The sequence below is a fragment of the Nuphar pumila genome, chromosome 7 (assembly GCF_984573655.1).
Source record: "Nuphar pumila chromosome 7, dmNupPumi1.hap1.1, whole genome shotgun sequence".
In the NCBI taxonomy this organism is placed as follows: Eukaryota; Viridiplantae; Streptophyta; class Magnoliopsida; order Nymphaeales; family Nymphaeaceae; genus Nuphar; species Nuphar pumila.
This window is the reverse complement of record NC_143255.1, coordinates 49,274,330-49,295,356: the sequence shown is the minus strand read 5'-3', so window position 1 is coordinate 49,295,356 and position 21,027 is coordinate 49,274,330. Positions and strand designations below refer to the sequence as shown.

Here is a 21,027-nt window from a genome sequence, read left to right as displayed (position 1 = left end):
TGCCCATGGACATCCAAAATTCAATAAGTATATTATTGTTTGACCCGAGTGCTTTGTTCTTTTTTATTTTCTTTATATCCATTTTCGCTTCCTCGTCAATTCTATCCACCATTTCTTGGTTAAAATCTTCATCTTACTCTACCTCATTCTTTCATTCTTCAATTAATAGATGAAAAAAAAATATTTCCCATCTTTCTTTAATTTGATCATCTTAACTAGAACTTTTCCATTGTCATCCTTAATATACTTCACTTGGCTTAAATCTCTTGTTTTGCTCTTTCGACTTTTAGCTAGCTTATATATATATATATCCCTTTCACCCTCTTTTGTATCCAACTTAGTATACATGTTGTCTAGGCAGCATATTTCGCCTTATGACTTTCTTTGCTTCTTTCTTTGCCAACTTATATTTTTCTCAATCCATCACACTTCTTGTCTTTTTCTATTCTTTAAAGGATACTTTCTCCTTGATTGGTTTTTGAACTTCTTCATTCCACCACCAAGTTTCTTTATGCATATGACATCTGCCCTTAGTCTCACCAAGTACTTTTTTTGCAACCGACTTAATTCTACCGGCCTCAGCATTTACCATCCAATTTCATTCTTCTTGTTCAAGTAATAATTCCTTCACTTTTTTTACAATATCACTTTTAAGGTCCCACCACCTAATTCTTGGATTTCTCTTGATATCTCTTCTAGTTATCTTGCTATATACATATAAATCCAAAACTAATAGTCTATGTTGAATATCAATACATTCTCTTGGAATTACTTTGCAATTTCTACACATTCTTAGCTCTCTTCGTCTCAAAAAAAAATAATCAATATGTGTCGATTGTGTTCTACTCTTAAAAGTTATCAAGTTTTCATCTTTTTTTTGAAAAAATGTATTTGCTACCGCAATATCAAAAGCAACTGCAAAAACCAAAATCCTTTCACCTTCCTCATTTTTTTCTCCAAATCCATATCCTCCATGAATTTTCTCAAATCCATTCTTTGTGTAATGAAATGAGAGCAATCTCATAAACCACAACCCAATAAGGTTCATACACAAGAGACAAGAAGAAGATCACTCACACAACCCAAATATGGGTTCAAGCACACAAGATCACTAAGACCCAACCCAACAACTTAAAAAATATAATATTATTGCAAGTATTGTGCACATAAAATGCATAACATACAAAGGGAGAAAGCCCCATATTTATACAAGAAATAGGGAGTGAGAGGCTCCCTTCTAGCTGTTGGAGAGCTCCCAATGGCTCTATAAGTCAAAGACTAAAATGCCCTTGACTCAAATCATATTCACAATGATAAATAAAAAATAAAGAAAACAAATAGGCAAAAAACAGTTCTGCCCCTAATGGGCAGATCCTATTACAAGGTGAAAAAGATCAAAATACTTCTGGAGGATATAACATATTACAATTACAAATAAATAAATATATATAATGTATATATACATTATATATATTATATATTTATTATACACATACATATATATGATATAATCATATATATATAAATATATATCAAGTATAATATATTAACACTGTTATTCCTGTATGTCCATTCAAATCTCCACCTATAAATATGCTTTCATTCTTTGATATCTGTTGAATTATTTTCTCTATCAATTCTCAAATTTCTTGTTTGACACTTTCACTTAATCCTGATTGAGGTGCGTAGGCACTGATAACATTAAAGATCTCTCTATCTAAAATAATTTTAAGCCTAATGATCTGATTGCTCATCCGTTGTACCTCAACTTTGTCTTGTAAAACACCATCAACCAAAATCTCTATTACATTTGTGGCATTGTTCTTTCCTATATACCATAGCTTAAATCCATCTCCCAGGTCTCTAGCTTTTTCTCTTTTCCATTTTGTCTTCTGTAAACACATAATATTTATTTTCCTTGTCTTCATAGTATCCACTAACTCAACATTCTTTCCTGTTAGTGTTCCTATATGCCATGATGCCATTCTAACCCTTTGACTAACCTCTTTTGCATATACGTATGTCTATTTCCTACTATTACTGGGAGGTACAATCAAATTGTAGCAAATATTAAACCTAAAAAGCTATAGGACATGGGAAAGTTTACATTATTGAAAGGCCAAATTTCGGTTCTAATGCCATGACTCAGAAATTCCTACTGGTAGAAGGGGAAAAGATTGAGGAAAAAACAAGAGACTCTTTAGCATCCAAAGGAGCCATTAACTTTTCTAAAAGCTAATCCAAAAAATTATATTTGGTGACAGAAATTAAAAAACGTAAGGAATTCTTAAGTTTCTATTGAACCAATAATTCAATATGAGAGCAACAGCTTCAAAAAAAAATCAGGGATAAGCACATTGAGTATGTCTAGTTCATCCACTTGGCTATTGTCTCATAAAGGTGATGTATTTACAATGGTCAATGTCCTTGCAGATGATTCTGTTGGGAAGGCTGTAATGTATAGGGCTGCTGCAGCATCATTACTGTTCTTGCTATGTGGTTTTGAGGCAGCTATATTGCTGCTATGTGGATTCAGAATTTATAGAGCTTACACAAAGAAATCGAGGAAGAAAGGTAGTAAACCCAAACTTTACAGTTGCATGTATGGAATCCTGACCAAAAGGTTCAGTTGAAATAAAACTTGGTTGCAATTCCTTGCACATATGATCCTCTAATACCCTGTTAACAATTATCACCACACACACACACACATATAGCCTCTAGAATATGAGAATTGAGAATATGATAACTACCACATGAACCGCGATTTTCATGGATTTTTTTTCTTTTCTCTTAAATCCAACCATATGGATGTGATCTACATGCTTGTTTTTTTAAGGCCCAGCTCTTGAATCATCCGATTATGATGTATAAACAAGATTTTTTAAGGCTTTAAAATCAACGGCTCATAATCTTTATGAATATTCAACCATTAAAAAATCACATTTTTTCATCGAAAATACACAATCCAACAGTTGATTCCTAGCAAATTTACCATGCCGAACATATCTAAATGGTTGGAATTGCAAAAAAAGCATTTAAAATGCCATATTTCTAGCTCTCATATTCTAGTGACTCTCTCTCTCTCTCTCTCTCTCTCTCTCTCTATATATATATATATATATATATATATATATATATATATATATATATGGTCTTTAGCGGCGGTTTTGGACCGCCGCTAAAGAGCTGAAAAAAAAACTGTGTGCCGCTGAACGTACGCACAATCAGCAGTGCACCAGTGTCCGAAAATCATCAGACACTTTGTGTCTGATGATACGCCCTACTTTATGTATATATATTTGGAAGTATAACTTGACACTTGGATAGACATGGTTTTTCAATTTTAAGTTTGATACTTGATGGCTTTGAACAAGCACACCTGAGCTAGTCAATGATAGTGCTGGTTGACAAGCGGCCTAGAAAAAAGGGGAAAAGTGGGGGAGAAATGGGGGTTGAATAAATGAAAGGAGGGTTTGCTTGAAAAATAAAAACATAAAAGATAGACTAATTGAGTACAACTAAGTACGGTTAAATGAAAATTGATGGAAGGCCCTCTTTGACTACTGTGAATCTGTGACAAAATTAGGCTCTAAAATGTCTTGTTTAGAGAGGGTGATCTTTTCTCATAACTATTTCTAATGTAAATTTTCCTTTCAATTTATATGATGATGGACTAAGAATGATCTTTTTCCTAATTTATTATTTATGTATAAGAGTTAGTTTACTTGAATGCTGAACCTGTCAAGAAACTACGGTCTCCTTCCCAAGCTTTTCACTCTAGTTTTTCTTAATTCCAACTTCTAGGCCATATTCAGTTGACTCCGCTATCCAGTGCTATGAAAAATTCACATTTGAACTTCAGATATGAACTTCTGGAGGGAGCAACAGACATGTTCAGCACTGCAAACAAACTTGGCCAAGGAGCATCAGGCTCTGTTTACAAGGTAAATTTCATGAGAAAGAGAGAGGTTAAACAGAATATAATGTATGTATATTTTGTTCCAGGGTGTTCTCACCGATGGAAGAATGGTTGCAGTGAAGAGACTTTCATTCAGGTCTAGACAATGGGCTGATGACTTTTTTAATGAGGTAAACTTGATAAGTGTAGCTCAACACAAGAATCTTGTTAAGCTTTTGGGTTGCAGCATTGAAGGCCCTGAAAGCCTTTTAGTCTACGAGTATGTACCTAACAAGGGCCTTGATCAGCTTCTCTTTGGTAAATCTCTTGCTCCTTTTATATTTCTTGCCTAACATGGATGCATTTGATAATCACAAATATCATCGAGATTTCAAATTGATAGTCAATTAGTAATCTTATTGCAATAAATTCACAAAATATTAAATTCTTGAAAAGATCACTACGAATTCAATATATAGACTACTTCCAATATTTTACAAATTTATCGCTTTTTAAAGTTTCTTTTATTTTTCTTGGTAGTAATTTTTTATTAAAACATACTATTATTTTCCTCCTATATTCCCCAAAAGCGACTTTGTTTCATTTATCGTGACAATTTCCCTTTCCAAAAAAGTCCAATATCAAGAGTTTTAATTATGTTTCCAACACCATAATTTTGAAAATGGTTAAGATACCATAGAGTATGTTTTGGTTATGCAATATCCTTAATTAGTCAGATAGGTTTTCCATTTATTACCAAACACAGAATATAGAGAATGATTTCTTGGCCCAGTTGATTGGTTTTAAAAAACAATTCTTGATGGCTGACTGCTGCAATGTGCAAGGCAGTGGAAGTTTTCCTTGAATGCCTTGAGGTAAATCAAGATTTCCTTGGTTAAGATGCTCTAACTCTCCATTCACAATTCAGAAACCCATTCATTTGAACTGTTTTTTCACAAAGACATAAATGATTTCAACGCTATACATGGGAATAATGTCATGTCATCAACTCACCACTGATATATTTCAGGCCACTTACCAAATCGGTGGCCCACCTTATAGATGAAATGACAGATACCATCTTCCAAGTGAATATCCCTTGATGCAAACTCTATGGATTCTGAAGATGGTATATCACAGCATGCGCTTTAATGAATGGAATTCATGCTAATATATTGCTTACTGAATTTTCTCTTGATAAACTCGAAATTGCTAACTTTTCATAGTTAGGCATAGGTCTCCGACACTAAATTGGAGGAAACGGCATGATATCATCATCGGTATTGCTGAGGGATTAGCATATCTTCACGAGGGAATGGATCAGAGGATTATCCATAGAGATATAAAAGCAAGCAACATTCTGCTAGATGAGAATTTACAGGCTAAGATTGCTGACTTTGGACTTGTCAGATGTTTTTCTGCGGATAAGACTCATCTCAGTACAGGCATTGCAGGAACGCTGTAAGAAAACTCATAACCCTTTTACTATAAATCTAGTACTTCTGGGAAGAAAATTACATTCAGTCAGGCACACTTTTTCAAATAAGATGGTGTTTCTTGCAGTTAATCCTAAATAATGGGTCGTTACTTGCACTTTCTTTAAGAACTGTGTTAAAATATTTTTTGCTTTAAGAAAATCACATTAATGCAAAATTTTCAGCTAAATCACATAGATCTCTTGCTTTATTTATTGACTAAACATCTTCCAGAAGCTTTTCATGACCAACGATTAACCACAAACTTTGTGTAAAAATAAATGCTATGTGGATTAAATCTTTTCTGACATGTAAGAAAATATTGGGTCTTGACCATCTTCATGCATTTGACCTATTAGCTTTCACTTCTTGAGTCATCTTCTTATTTTTAACACTGGCTGGTTTCTTCATGACTTTACTTTGGAACAGTGGGTACATGGCTCCAGAGTACCTTGTTCATGGACAGTTGACAGAGAAGGCTGATGTTTATAGCTTTGGTGTGCTTATACTTGAAATCGTGTGTGGCAGAAAGAACAGCATCTATGTGGAAGAATCTGGTTCTGTTTTGCAAGTGGTAAGGCCCAACTAAAACTTGAAAGAATAATCAATCATTTTTTAATGGTAATGCTAGTAGCTGAATACTGCTTAATGAACTTCACTGGAATGATGACATTAAAATGTATATACATATATATAATGTATGTATATGACATATGTATATGTGTATATATACACGTGTATATACATATATATATTATTATTATTATATATATTTGTTGTATGTATATTTTTTTGTATTTTTATTTTTCTTTCTTTTTAGTTTTGACCAGTCAACATAGAGTTGACTGTGGGATGACTAGCCAGAGCTAGTCTAACGGCTACAATTATATCCGGCTCTATGAGCCCTTGCTCTTGTATATAAAAGGGGTTGAAACCCCACTTTGTAATGCAATGCTTCTTGCATATTGTTCCAATAAAATATTATTTTTTTATATTGTTCTTTGTGTGTTCCCTTGGTGACATTTGTGATTCTGCTCTTTGTAGCATTTGTGCTTGTGCCTTTAGTGGCATTTGTGCTTGTGCACTTTGGACTTGTTGGTGGACACTTTGTTCGTGCTTAAAGGTGTCTTACCTCTCTTTACAGTCCTAGCATGAGTTATCTCAGTAAAAATGCTGAATTCTATCCCAGTAGCATGATTTTCAGTGGAACTACTTAATTTGATGACAGATTACAGGAATTTATATTCTCATCATGATCCAGATTGCATTCTTTGGCCAGATCTGTCATAAGTAACTAAATAACCTAGCTTATCTATAATAGGCTATGTAGTAGTTTCCTCAATTCATATGGCTGATTACTTTATGTGAGTAGAGCCTGCTTAGCTCAAGGTTAAAGCATCACATTTGCAAAACGATAGTCATCAATTCGATTTCAATGGCTGGCTTTAATCTATCTATTTGTTATTGATGATTTGTAACATCCCCTTGAGATCAAGGGATAGTGATGTTAAGTTATATATATATATATATATATATATATATATATATATATATATATATATATGTGTGTGTGTGTGTGTGTGTGTTCATATCATTGTAATAAGTAATACCCAATAGGGGTATTTTAGTCTTTTCACTGTATAGGCTGTGCCCACTAGGGGCACTTGTGTCTTTGTATACTTTTTGTTTCCTTTATTTTTTTCTGTTTTGTAAATTCTGTTTTTGTAATTTGCAATATTGTCATTGCCCAAATATAGCTGTTGGGATATGCTCTCAACAGCTATATTGGCTCTCCTTTGTGTATACATAGGGATGCTTCCCCTTAGATAAGTATTGATTTCTCAAGCCCCCATTCTCTCAATAAGATCCATTATTTTTACATGTGTTTGCAGCCCGTAAGTGGCTTATGTGAATGTTCTTTTGTATTGACCCATTAGTGGTCATTGTGTTCTTGTACTCTTGTAAGCTCATAAGAGACATCTACTTGTATTTTTCCTCTTTCATTACAAGTGACTGAAAAAGTAGAATTTTTGAAAAACAGAGAGTTGCTTGGAGATTCCAACAAGAATTCTTTTATGAAAGCAGGGCACATAACACTTCTAAATTCTAGTGTTTATGGTGTGATATTACCTTCTTACACCTTCATTCACTTGTGATCAGGCATGGAAGCATTATAAGGCAAGGACATTGCTTGAAACTGTAGATGAAAGCATAAGAAATGATGATCATATTGAAGAAGCTTCAAATGTCCTTCAAGTCGGCCTTTTGTGTACGCAAGCTTCATCTGCACTCCGGCCACCCATGGGCACTGTAGTTAAGATGCTTACTGAAAAAGACTTCTCCATTCCCTTGCCAATGCAACCTCCGTTTCTAAATTCCAGTGTGGTTGATCAAGATTTATCATCAACTACTTAATTAGAAAAGCTTCCGTATCCTTAAATGGTGCAAATACAGAGTAGTTAGTGATTAGAATCAAGGTGAACCGTCATCATTCAGGAGTTTGATTCCTAGAACACTTCAGTGTTCATGTACATCGTAGGCGACATTCTTCCATCTCTTGAGATGACAGTACAATAGACACAAAATTATGATTACAATAGATGATATTAACTGCCACCTTGTACATAATATGGGAAAAGAACAGATGTAACTATGTATAAAGAAAGATCACATTTTACCAGCAGAAATATCAGCAAGTTAAGCAGAGGTTGTCAGGCACTCTTTTTTGTGTTCTCATTCCTGTTAAGTGCAGATCCTGGAGCAAATTGTTTTATGTCAGTCATATCTGTTCATTTCTGTCAGTCATTTGGATGACTCCTCTTCTCTATGTCTGTCAAAAAACAGAGGAGCCGCTTGATGAACTCTATCAAATAGTTTCTCTTAACTGTGCGCATAACATGCACTTGTATGTCTCTACACAGCCAATGCATGGCCATGCCAGCCATGACTGGTTGCTATAAGACTGATATTTTACAGGTTCACTATTAGCATGAACAAATGAAGAAAAAAGTGAACATTTATGTTTGGAACAGATTTTAAGGCATGCATAAATTGAATTGCTGGACAAAATCTAGAAAACAGACATTGGCGGTACCACACAATGTACAAAAGAATATTTTTGTACCCAATAACCTTTAAAAAGAATGGATCACACGGAGCTTCAGAAGAGTGTCAGATTTTGTCACGTCACCATGTGAATGGCACGACGGAAAGATCTTTAATGAGGGCAATATGTATCAATGAAGACTGCATTACAAGCTGAAATGATATTTGATGGGAGAATCCATATCTTCAATCATACAATATACTCCTCTTTGGTGTTATTAGACTTCCCATATTGACTTTTGGTAGAGCATGCTTCGGACGTGCTTGGATGTAGTCTATTTGTGCTCTCTTTTGATAAATTTGTCACTTACAGAAGGGACTAGGCTCAAGGCACATGAAGCACAATCCATCTCTGACTCAATACGGTTTGTTCTTGCGGTACACAAATCCTCCAAGAGAAATATTTTCAAGTGGCACATTCTATCGTACATAAATCTTCAAAGAGCAACATGCTTCATCTTGTATCAAGCACCGTGATTGTCATGCTATTTATTGAAGATTGTGTGGCAGTCTGAAAGTACACCAGGCAGAGGGAAAGGAATTTCTCGATCTTCCATATTAGAGTTCAGAAATGGAGGCCGTCTTGGAGAAGGAATGGTGCAGCTTTTATTAGTAAGCATCTTCACCACATAGCTTCTTGATTAGAATATATTGTACCTTATGAAGCCTCTTTTGAACTATTTTAATTTGTAATAGAAAAGGAGGAAGGATAATACGACCTTGTTGGACCTTAAACTTCAGATCACATTAATAAGTAAAATTATTACCACCATAGGGGATGCATGTTTGCGTGTGCTTGTCGCTAAACGACAGGGTAGCGGACTTTAACCTCTCCTGCTGTTCTTGGGATTTAATGAAAGGGTTTGAATCACAGAGACGTTGTGCAGCTTCTTGTGCTCCTTTTCTTGAAGAACAGAAAATGAGCGCAGATTTTCCTCTGGAATGTTGCATGAGAATGTCTGTTTTAACAAATACATTATCAGGTTCTTTGTCATCATAGCATACATGCACAAAGACTATTGACAGTAATTTGTTAATTCATCTTGCTTACCAAAAATGAGGAGCTGAACAGCAAGTAGCACGACAGTTTGTCACAAGCAAAAAATTTCTGCTAGCTCAGCCTAACAGCCAGGGCCTCACACAAACTCTTTATGTGTGCCGAATTGATCATTGGCACTGTGCACCACCCCGTGCACAGCTGCTTAAGCAAAAGTTTGGCCTCATGCATCAACACGTATGTAACTGTCTTGCCCAAGCCACTGGGTTTGTGCATCTTTCTTGAGTGCATTGCCATTGTGCTACAATGAATGTTCAAAAGTAAGCGTAGTCTGAGTTTCCATGACAGGAAGACGCTTGGGCCCATACAAACCAGCAACCCAATCCAACAGCAACGTAACTCCTCTAAGGCTGCCCCATGACCTCCTGAAGGTGTCACTCAAGAAGGCCTTGCAGATATCTCAACGGACTAAGTGAGGTTATTCCCTTACCGCTAGTTGATAGATGTGTGTCTTAGCAATCAACATTGCCCAAATTGCTCACCAACGTGATCCCAAGTAGAATTAGTCCTAACCCACACGCACCCCTTGTGCGCACCAACACTACACTTGAGATATCTTATCCAAGTATAGATGTACTTAAACAAAATCTTCAAAGGCAACATCCTTTAATCCGCTTGCTCATCAACGGCGATATTGTGGTCCATTGCATGTCATGCTACCATCGCACGTCACTGATAGACCAATGCATACCGACACATTTTTCACTCAATGGAGCTCAACACCGCACTTGCCGTATTCCAAAAGTAACCAGCATCCCCTTCAGAAAAGGAATATGGTGCTAGATGAGAGAAAATACTGAAGGCAAGAATCACCAATGACAAGGCAGGAAAGGGAAGGCAGATGTGTTAACAGTACCAACAAAAATGACCCCATGGGCTTGTTGCAACGAACCAGCACTGCTGCAGGGGCGAAGGAAACAACATAACTAACCTATCATATTAGTTGCTGCTATGCACAGTTGGTCAAAGAGACGCAGACACTTCTTTCACATTCAATCATTTACTGCTGGTGCAAAATGACCTCTGAACCCCGATACTATATTGGAACATATTGATCTAGTGTGACTAAAATGGATCGGTTTGGTCAGACCTATCCTAATCTAGCACTTTATTTTTGGATGGGGATTCCAAAAAATACAATCCAAAAGTTTATTCATATAGAGTTCGGACTGATATTTAGATTATTTTGGAGTTCACATCAAATTCGAATCAAAACGTTTTTGAGTCTGATCTATTTTTGGATATAATCCTGTCCATTTGCATTTATTAATTTTAACCTGCGAAGGCCTTGATTTGAATCTTTTTTTTTTACCCAAGCCAGTACTACTATATATGTTACACTACGTCAATGGATTTTATTCTAATTCAGACTCGAACACCTAATGTAGTGCACAAAAATTCAGGTTCACATTCAAATCATGCATGATCATACTTGTGTTTGTGGGACATGAAAGGTTTTGTTATTCAGTTACACAGAGAAACCCAAGGCCTGGGAACGGGTAGATCATAGATCGACCCCCGGGGGAAACATTCACCATGGTTAATTGTATTCTGATAGAAAGAACCTTGTCAATCTCGGAGGAGTTGAGAGATGTCATCTGATAAGATTTACTTTGTAAAACTTGGGCAGTTTGATGCATGTAAGGTCCTTGTGTTATTGGGTAGGTTAGCCTTACAGTTTACCCCAAACACAAAATCCTGCGACAGTTTGAAACTTTTTTGTTTTTTAAAATCATCTCAGGGAAGTAGGTGAAAAATAAAATAAGAATAAAAATACAAAGGAAAATATAAATACCATAAAATCATCAAAGGAATGCTTGTGTTACATTAATATCAATGTCAAATCTCATTATAGATATTTTCTTGGATTGGAAAACCTCATGGCAAATTTAAAACTTTTCGTTTTGGGATAAAATCTGAAGAAAATATTGTCAAATGTAAACTCGGTTTTTATGGAGCATATATCAAGGTTAATATCATGACATTTTGAAAATAACAGTAATAGAAGTATGAAAATATCACGATAAATCTATATTTTCTCTAAATATAGGTTTATTTGTCAGATAGGTTAACATCAATGTAAAAAATCACTATATTTCAAAGCAGCTAACCTTTTGAAAATCATGATTTTCCTAAGACAATAGTGCATTTTGCAAATATGACATGATAAATTATGACATTGTCAAAATATTGACGTTAGTTAGCTACATACCAAAACAAATTTGAACAAATAACTAAACAATGTAAACTTTCATTAAGAAAAAATTACAGTAAGTTCAGGGCTACCAGAAAATTAAATGCCATCAAACGCTGCTCCTCTGTAAGAATCCAGCTGTTACAAACTTACAACCCGCGCCACACTTCATACATTTCTTCTGTGGGTGCAAATAACTCAATTAGATCGAGGAAGTTCTCAGGAGTAATATCATCAAGCAGTATGCCTTCAAGGATCCACGGAAACGATATTGACACTTCATCGAAGGGCTTTGTGGTCGTGGTGGCTAAGAGCGGAGATATTCTGTCATCAAATAAGGACGGATCAATGATGCCTTCGTGCAGCCATGGCCAGAAATGCACATTGAGCCACTCCCCATTGGTGTCATTACTATCAAGTTCTTCCTCCTTACGAAAATGAAGCAAGCTTTCCATTCTTCCAACCAAGGATGGCATTCTGAGCTTCTTGCATCCGTTTAGCGACAATATCTCAAGCTTCTCAGATGATAATAAAGAATTAGGCAGCTCCTCAATGTTGGTAGCATCTAGGAGAAGCTCAGTCAGGTTTACTGCATCCCCTATAGAAAGAGGCAGTCTCTCTAGCAACCTGCAAGACTTCAGGTCCAGCTTCTCTAGCTTGGTCAGGGCTCCCATTGAGCTTGGCAGCTCTACTAATTGTGTACCACTAAGAAGAAGCTCGCGTAAGGACACAAGATCACCAATGGAATCGGGCAATTCAATCAGCTTATAACACCATGCAGCATCTAACTTTTCAAGCATCTTTAGTGATCCAATGGAATGTGGCAGCCCTTTCAGTCTGGTATTGCAAACTGAGAGTTCTTTTAGGAGGCTTAAATCTCCAATCCAATCTGGTAGTTCCTTCAGACATACGCACCGATCTAGACGTAAGTGACAAAGGTTCCTTAGGGATGCTATGGAATCTGGTAACACTGTCATGACAGTTCGTGAAAGAGCAAGTTCTATCAAGTGCTCCATATTCCATGGTTGCTTGCGCCATGCAGCACAACCAGCTAGGATAACGCACCTCAGAGAACTCGACTGAGAAATGCACTGTGGCAATTCCATTACCTTGTGGCAGCTCCTAAGCTCAAGAAACTCAAGTCGACTTGAGTTAGATGTACTATTGGACAGTTTCTCCAGATTATAGCATTTGGAAAGGTTTAGTATTTTAAGTGAAGCTGATTCAAAGATACATTCTGGTATTTCTTTTAGGCCAATGCAGAAGTGCAGATTGAGGGTGTGGAGGGAACTCAGTTGATTGAAAGAGTTGGGCAGTTTCTCCAGTGAATAGCATTTGGTAAGATCCAGTATTTTGAGTGAAGCTAGCTGCGACATACGGTCGGGAAGCCATTTTAAGTCAACACAGAGTTTCATACTTAACAAGACCAAGTTCTTGAGATCAGAAATGGAGTCATGGACCGCATCCAAGAACCGACAATTATCAAGGATCAGTTTTACTAAGCTAGGGAAAGCAGAAAAATCAGGAGTGATAGCCAGGCTTTTGCAGCTGTGCAGATTCAGAACCTTCAACTTGTCATAAACCTGCCAATTAGATAAAAAAAAGTTTGTAAACATTCAAAGAAAACAGAATGGCAGCAAGTACCATGTTGCAACAAACCTTGCTCCTCCCTTGCTTCTTCCACAATTGAGTTATCTTGCTATCAGAGAGGTCAAGAGCCACAACTTCTTTGAGATTAAGGTCACCAGGTAGGGATTCTCGGGGACAGCCTTGCCATTGTAACCATTTCAATTTTTTCGACAGATGTTTAAATTCACCTCTTAAATCCAGATTATCAATAGTAAGCAATCTGAGTCTGTCCATTTGTGCAAAACCATTTGTTCGTACAGGTCCACTGTCATCATCATCGCTGTTGTTGTCATCATCGGCATCTTCATCATCATCATTGCTACTACCAGAAGCAGTATCACCACTATCGTTATTATCCCCAAGTCTTGATGGATAGCCTTTCGTTTTTCCCATAACAAGACTGATTCCTTCTACCTTGCTGGTTCCCTAAATTTAAAATGGCAAAAAAAAAAAAAGATAAAAGTAGGAGAGAGAGAGAGTATGCCTGCAGCATTTCGCTAACTTTTATAGGGAAAAGAAAAAAATTTATGGCCTTGTCTTTGAAATCTCAAAATGTTGTGGCATAAAGTGCAAGGAAAATCAAGTTTGACAACCAATCATGGACTTGAACACTCCACAGATATCTTTGGAAAAGATCATTGAAAACTGAATGGAAAATGTTCGTGTTTAAAAATCAATTATTGTCCAGAGCTTACGATTGACAACTTGTTCTCCAGAAAAAAAAAGACAGGGTACTTACCTTTCGATGCTTAAGGACATCTAGTACTTCTTCACGAATCCACAGTCTACTTCGCATGCCAGGCTCTAATTTACTTTCTTCTCCAACAATATGCCACCCCATTTCTCGTAATAGATCATGCATTTCCAACCTATCTATGTCAGTAATCTTTAACAGAGACTTGTGACAGAGTGTAGCGATTGAGAGATTTGAGGAAAAACCACAACCCTTCCATACGTAAATTGCAGTTTCTCTATCAATCCCATTAAAGAAGCACGCAATGTCAAGGAAAATGGCCTTTTCATCATCATTTAAATGGTTATAACTTATCTTTAGCCTTTGATGAACGTCATCACGAGGAAATTGCTTTAGGGTGTCTAGCATTTCTTCCCATTCTTCTATGTTTCTCCTATCAAAAAACAATGACCCTAGTACTTCAATAGCTAATGGCAACCCATTAGTAGCTGAAACAACTTTCTTAGACACCGATAGATATTCATCTTCCGGATGGTCTTTCCTGAAAGCATGCCAACTAAAAAGTTGAAGTGACTGATCTGGATCCAATTCTTTTGGCTTATAAACATCATGCTGATTTACTTTATGGACATTCAATACATGCTCGTCTCGTGTCGTGACAATGATCCTACTTCCTGGACGAAACCAATTTTGCTCTCCAGCCAATGCTTGAAGTTGGCTTTCATGATTGATATCGTCAAGAATAATAAGCACTCTCTTACTACGAACTCTTCCTTTGATTACATTGATTCCTTGACTAACATCATATATTGGTGTAGCTTGACTTTTAAAAATGTCAGACATAAGCTGATTTTGTAAGGCACAAAGCCCTTCTGCTCTGTTGGATGCTTCTCTAACATTTGATATGAAACTAGCACCTTCAAAACTATGATAGATTTTATTATAAACAGCTTTGACAATCGTTGTTTTTCCAATTCCTCCCATTCCAAGTATTCCCACAAATTTGACATCTCTAGCATCAGGCTTTAGCAGCTTCATCAAATCATTTACACGAGAATTGATTCCAATTGGGTACTTGGCCACATCAATGACAGCATAGTGTAGTTTGTTTATGACTCTCTTAACAATAACCTGAACCAGCCTTGCCTCGTGTCTGCAAGTAAAATCAACATCAAACAAAACCAACAAAAACTTAAAATAAAAGATTTTAGAATTAAGCAACATCCATTATCCTTTTTCTACATTTTCAATGAGCAGTGGTTAGTTATTTAGAGCCTTACGGTGCAAAAATATACATGAAGAAAATCTAAGAAAGGAATAAAGGGAGAGGGAAGAAATACCATAGGAAGGGAGTGTTTGGTTATTTAGAAACATCTACAACACATCTATATAGCTTGGCCCTATATATCTAGTTACAAATAGCCAACCTAAATGTCTTAGCCAAACATGGAAAGGATCGGCCGCGCACACAGAAAGAGGGTGAGACTCTCAATCTCGTTCCTCATAGGACCAATTTGATAAGGTAAGGCTCCAAGATCAACCCATCTCTACTGATATGATTTCGAAAATCTGTCACCCTGAATGAACTACGAAACTCATCTCAGAATTATAAATTCAGAATTGAAATAAAACATAAGATGGGACACTAACACAATATCCTGCACAATTAATGAAAACATACAGAGCAACGAGAGAATGTTAACAAGTCTTTGGGGAGTTGAGATTTCGATCATTTTGCTTAAGACTCCTCTTTATCTATGGCTAAATGGGAAGGAGTTATTACTTTGGTATGTGGTCTGAGAGAGAGAGAGAGAGTACCCAAGCTCCATATTATCGATATCATACCCCGAAATCTCCCCTGCCTTCCTCAAAGCTTTCCTCCATTCTTTCACCTTCTCATCGCCCAATTCCTCATTCTCTTGGTAGCGACGGAACGCGGCCTCGAAAGGCCCCGTTTGGCTGCGCACGTCGTGAGGATCGACATGGAAGAACACGGGAAGGATCAACCGCTCGCCCTTGCTGCTCTTCGCAACCTCCACGATCTTTGCGATCTCTTTGAGGCACCATTCGGAGTCGGCGTAGTTGTGGGAGAAGATGGGTATGAACATCTCCGACCCCTCGATCGCTTCCATCAGCTTCCCGACCTCCTCCCGCTTTTCCAACTGCTCGCTTTCTCGGAATGCCTTCACTCCGTTCAGGGAGAGGGCGTGGTAGAGATGGTCTGTGAAGCTCTGGCGAGTATCTGAGCCTCTGAAGCTCAGCAACACGTCGAACTTGAACCGAGACGCCGGTGAAGATGAAGCAGGCAGCCGAAATCGGCTGGTTTGCTCCATTTTTCCTGTTATTGCTCCTTCTGCTTGACAAAGAGAAGGGCTCGCTTCCGTGGGATTTGCTGCACTAGCGCAGCGGCTACCACAGATCATGGTGACAAAAGTTTAAAACGGAAAAATATCGGCAGCCAAAACTCACGAGAATTTGTTTTTTTTTTTTTTAATCTCGCACTTTTTTTAAGCCAAATCTCAGCAATAAAAAAACAATTAAAAATATAAAAAATATTTAAAAATAAAAAACTACACGGTTTTTGACGATAAAACATAAATATCGAGTTTAAAATGCGATATTTATGTTTTTGACGAAAAAACTCGCAAAAAATTATTCACAAGGACACGCTTAAGGAGATACGTGATACGCTATTTTTTATCAAATTCTCTATAAAAATGGAACACAAAGAGCACGACACGAAAGCAAAGTTGAACCCACGTATACTACGTGGGGAATAATTTACAAAACGCCCATTAACTGATAGGATTAACAGAAAAACACCCAAGGTTTGAGTTACTACTTATTACTAATCAAAAAGTTTTTTATTTTTTTATAACGAGAAACCTTCTCCGATCTAAGTCGTAGCAAGGAAAACTCCGCGTGAGCCCCACGACCACTCTGCCCTACGTTTCAAACTCCCACAAAGTTTTGTCTTATTAACGGAACAAGTCACCTTAAGTCATTTGATGCTCTTTTTTCAGGAACCGACCCAATATATTTTTGACTAGACCTAACCAAATTGGGCTTGACTGCCATATAAGTCTTGGTTCAAGGTGGTTAAAGTAAATCGTCCCAATATACTTTTGACTCGACCTATCCAAATTGTGTTTGAGTGCCATATAGGGATGGCAGTGGACCGGGGGAAAGCGGGGCCCCGCCCCGCCTCGCCCCGTTTTGGACCGGGGATGAAGGGTATGAAACGGGGATGGAGGCGGGGGTGGAGGATAAAATCCATCCCCGTCGCGGAGGCAGGGCGGGGGTGGACGTGCACTTTTCCCCGCCCCGTCCCCGCCACGATCCCCGCCTAATCCCCGCCCCGACCACTTTTCCCCGCAATATCCCCGCCCTGCCCCGCCTCATCCCCGTTTGGACCGGGGATGAAGGGTATGAAACGGGGATGGAGACGGGGGTGGAGGATAAAATCCATCCCCACCGCGGAGGCGGGGCGGGGCGGGGGTGGAGGATAAAATTTTGAGGTGGGGCGGGGGTGGAAACCTTGTCCCCCACCCCGCCCCGCCCCACTGCCATCCCTAGTGCCATATAAGTCTCGGTTCAAGGTGGTTAAAGTACGTGTATATGGGTCTTGGTTCAAATCGGTAAGGTATGTACTTTGTTAATGGGTTGGGTACGAATTGGTTTGTTAGCATAAATGGTTATGCTTATGGGCTGATGATTCCGAGGACAGGGTTTTTTGGAGTACTAAATAAAAGAGAGAAAAAACTTATTAGAGGCCTGCTAATGTCTGTGATGGGAATCTGATTCCTGATATTTGAGTCCAACACAGGTCTTGTACTACTCAAGCTAGGTCCAGTTTGATCCAGATCTAAATTAATACTAGTATCGTGAAGTGGGATTTGGTGCAAACCCACCCCTGTCTGACTAAGTCCAATGCATTATAAACCAAAAAAAGTTATATATCAACCATACCATCATCCTTTCATCATTTGGATATAGTCTAGCATTGAGGAACTCCACTGAAGATATAATATTATTTTTGAAATGTTCACTAAAATAAAAGAACAATTATATTTGAAATTTTTATTTGTTAAACCAGGGTGATCTGAATAGTTTTAGAACCATGTTTGTAATACCTCTGAAATTAATTTATTTTAACTTTTAAATTTGAGCAAAATTCAAGATAGATTAAGGTTAAATTCAAGCGAAATTCAAGAATTTAGGTTGAACTAGGACTCTAGCTAAGTCCGTTACGAGCAGTAGATTTTGTGGGATATCAAACTTGATGATTTTGGTTAATGGTTGGTTAAAAATATGTAATTTTTAAAATTGACATGCCTCTATTTTGAGTTTTTCAACTTGGATAGGATTCTAAATCATTTTGTTTTAAATTGACTAAGCTCAGGTTCTAAGAGAGGCACAGTGGGGTGTCAGGTACTGCTAGGGTGGTCCATAGGGTTGACTAAGGGTTTTATGGATCCTAAATGAGTTATATTCAGATCCAAACCTAAGTTTTAGATTCAATATGAATTTGGATCTCATGTTAGGATATAAATATTTAAATTTAAGCTTTAGATTCGGATTCTCTTTTGGTTCTTGGATCCAACCCCAACTGAGTTTAGATTCTAGATTCTAATTGAGAGTCTGGATCTGAATCACTTGGATCTAAACTCAAGTGGGGCGCCACTTAGGTGAGACCCACTTTACTTTTTTTAGAGATTATTTAATTAATAAATTAATTAATTTAAACCAAATTAGAGGGTTCTAGAGAAGGTGTGAAGTCTCCCTCTTGTAGACCCCACATTATGTATTAATGAGAAAGTTTTTTCAAACAGGACTCTTAAGAGTTCATAGTTTGTTTAAACTCTTCTAAAAGAAGAGTTTGTTTTTAGATAGAAGTATCTTTAAGAAACCTATACTTATAGTAAGTTTAAAAAGCCTAAAAAGGAGGGGATGCCTCCTATTTTAATTAATTATAAAAAAAAGAGAGTAAAAGTTATCTCAATCTCTTCCACTTCTTTTGTTATTCTTCTTTTTTCATCTTTTTCTTCCTTCTTGTTGAGGTTTTTTTCAGCAGCCATTGAAGTTGCTCCAAGGTGCTAAGACAGGAGACGAAGGTGTTGGTAATTTCGAAAACATGTTTTAGGTAGGATTCATCCTACTCGTAGCATAGATTGGATGCAGACGCATAAACCGTACATCTTGCCGATTCTATGAGCTGATCCATGGTGGATCAGATCTGGAATAGGTTTGAAAAGGATTTTAAAAGTGTTTTTAATTCAATATCATGCTTTAAAATAGAGTTACAAAATCATTTTTGGTAAATCTATGCTCGGATGGCTAAACTGGAAAATCGGGTAATGTGAAACACATAATTTCATGTTTCTACATAATTTTAGATGGTTATATCTTGGTTTCTAGCACGATTGCACGTATATTTGCTTTCTTTCATGTGTTTACAATATGAATCATATTCCTGCAAATTTATTTCATGTGTTTTGTGGTGTTTTCACATGATAACAAATTAAACTAATTATTCTATAAAAAAAATCATGATTTATTTTGATAGTTTAAATTATAAAGCATGTGTTATGATCATGTGATGTCTCTTTATGATTGTAGATGATGTTTAGATACTACCCAAGTATTTATGCATGATTTAAAATAAAAAATTTATGTTTATGTTTGAGTTTTCTTGTTTTTATCATGATTTATATTATATTTTCTATGTTGTTTTGATTTTCTTGACTGACTCATTGGAGTAAAATAAATATAACTTTTAACTAAGATCACCAACGATCAAACGCTTTTATGGAGACTTTCTAGACACTTGTATGTCTCATAAAAAAATTAGGCCTTATTGGTAGTATAAAAGTGACGGTTATGGTTGTTGCAGCCCAAAACAAAAATTGCCTTGTGTGCAGAGTGATTCTTGATAGTCGATTTTGCAAAAAATCCAATAAATCAATGGTTTTGAGTTTATGCCTAATTTTTTGATATGTTATGTGCATTATATAAATAGATCTTTGAAAAATAAAATAAAAATATGTTTTATTCTTTGTAAATCGTAAGGACTCACACAAATCGTGTAAACTCAAGATTTTTTACAGAAAATATGAATATGAAATTGTCACAGATAGGGTCCAGTCCAAAAAATCTTGAAAATGCATATAATAGAATTTTTTGGTAAACTTAGATGCTTTGAAATTTAAAAAGTATAGTTGATGGTTATTTTTGCAATTGTATTTTTAAAATATTATTTTTATTGTTGAAAGCGTTTTGGAAAATCATCAATCAAGTAATAAAAACCGACTTTTCACGAATGTGGCAAGTACGGGTCGAATCCACTGGGAATGACATACACTCAGATTAAAACTAAATATTGCATTTGATTGATATTGAGCTTGTCCAATTACAGAGAATATTACAATGGAACCAAAATTGAACAAGAACAGAAAAGAGATGCGCAATGACTTAAGCCTGCGAATACAAGAGCATTTTCGTCAGTTCACTTGATGCGATAATCTATCATTGAGACGAGATGCTTTTACTGCAACTTAATATCACCTGCACAACACAGAAACGAAGTTAGCAAAACTATTTAAAGAACTCAAAATAACTATTTCTAAATTAATTCTAAAGTTAATCGCTAACCTAATTCTACGTAAAACGAGAAATTGCCAGAAGCTAATTTCCTAAACTAAGCATCATAACACTACAATTAACTCTAGACTAAGGTTAGAAACCTAGTAAAATACTAAAAATCATACCTAGAAGAACTACGCAAAATCACAAATGACTATTTTGACCCCGCGCTACTTGAAACCCTAATTTCTTATAGGCGATCGGAAAATGAATCGTGGACGGCTCAATCGAAGTTTGATTGAGGTGATTTTTGTTCTATTGGATTCCTGACAGAGCAAGAAATTCAGAAACGCTCACGGATCCCAAAACTCACTCTCAGAACTCCGAATA

At 36.7% G+C, this 21,027-nt stretch overlaps 2 protein-coding genes across 3 annotated transcripts in view; one reads left to right on the top strand and one right to left on the bottom strand.

Moving 5' to 3' along the window:
• The window catches only part of LOC149832203 (cysteine-rich receptor-like protein kinase 42), a 32,761-nt gene extending 24,529 nt beyond the window's left edge, over positions 1-8,232 (top strand). Inside the window, exons 6-11 of the mRNA XM_090013189.1 lie at positions 2,434-2,574; positions 3,808-3,947; positions 4,009-4,219; positions 5,128-5,362; positions 5,806-5,950; positions 7,537-8,232. Of these exons, the coding sequence (XP_089869315.1) occupies positions 2,434-2,574; positions 3,808-3,947; positions 4,009-4,219; positions 5,128-5,362; positions 5,806-5,950; positions 7,537-7,791 (1,127 nt within the window). The 3' untranslated portion in view covers positions 7,792-8,232. The remainder of the gene's footprint in view (positions 1-2,433; positions 2,575-3,807; positions 3,948-4,008; positions 4,220-5,127; positions 5,363-5,805; positions 5,951-7,536) is intronic.
• Positions 8,233-11,759: 3,527 nt separating this feature from the next.
• LOC149832202 (disease resistance protein RUN1-like) lies at positions 11,760-16,420 on the bottom strand. 2 transcript variants are annotated; one of them, XM_090014359.1, is made up of 4 exons: positions 15,874-16,420; positions 14,101-15,208; positions 13,392-13,787; positions 11,760-13,315 (listed from the first exon to the last, which is right to left on the bottom strand). In XM_090014359.1, exons 1-4 carry the CDS (start codon positions 16,386-16,388, stop codon positions 11,882-11,884), a joined length of 3,453 nt encoding a protein of 1,150 aa, XP_089870485.1. In that variant the 5' UTR covers positions 16,389-16,420; the 3' UTR covers positions 11,760-11,881. The 2 variants fall into 2 exon arrangements, with proteins under 2 accessions (XP_089870485.1, XP_089870486.1); XM_090014360.1 differs by having other exon boundaries at positions 15,901-16,420.
• Between the last annotated feature and the right edge of the window lie 4,607 nt (positions 16,421-21,027).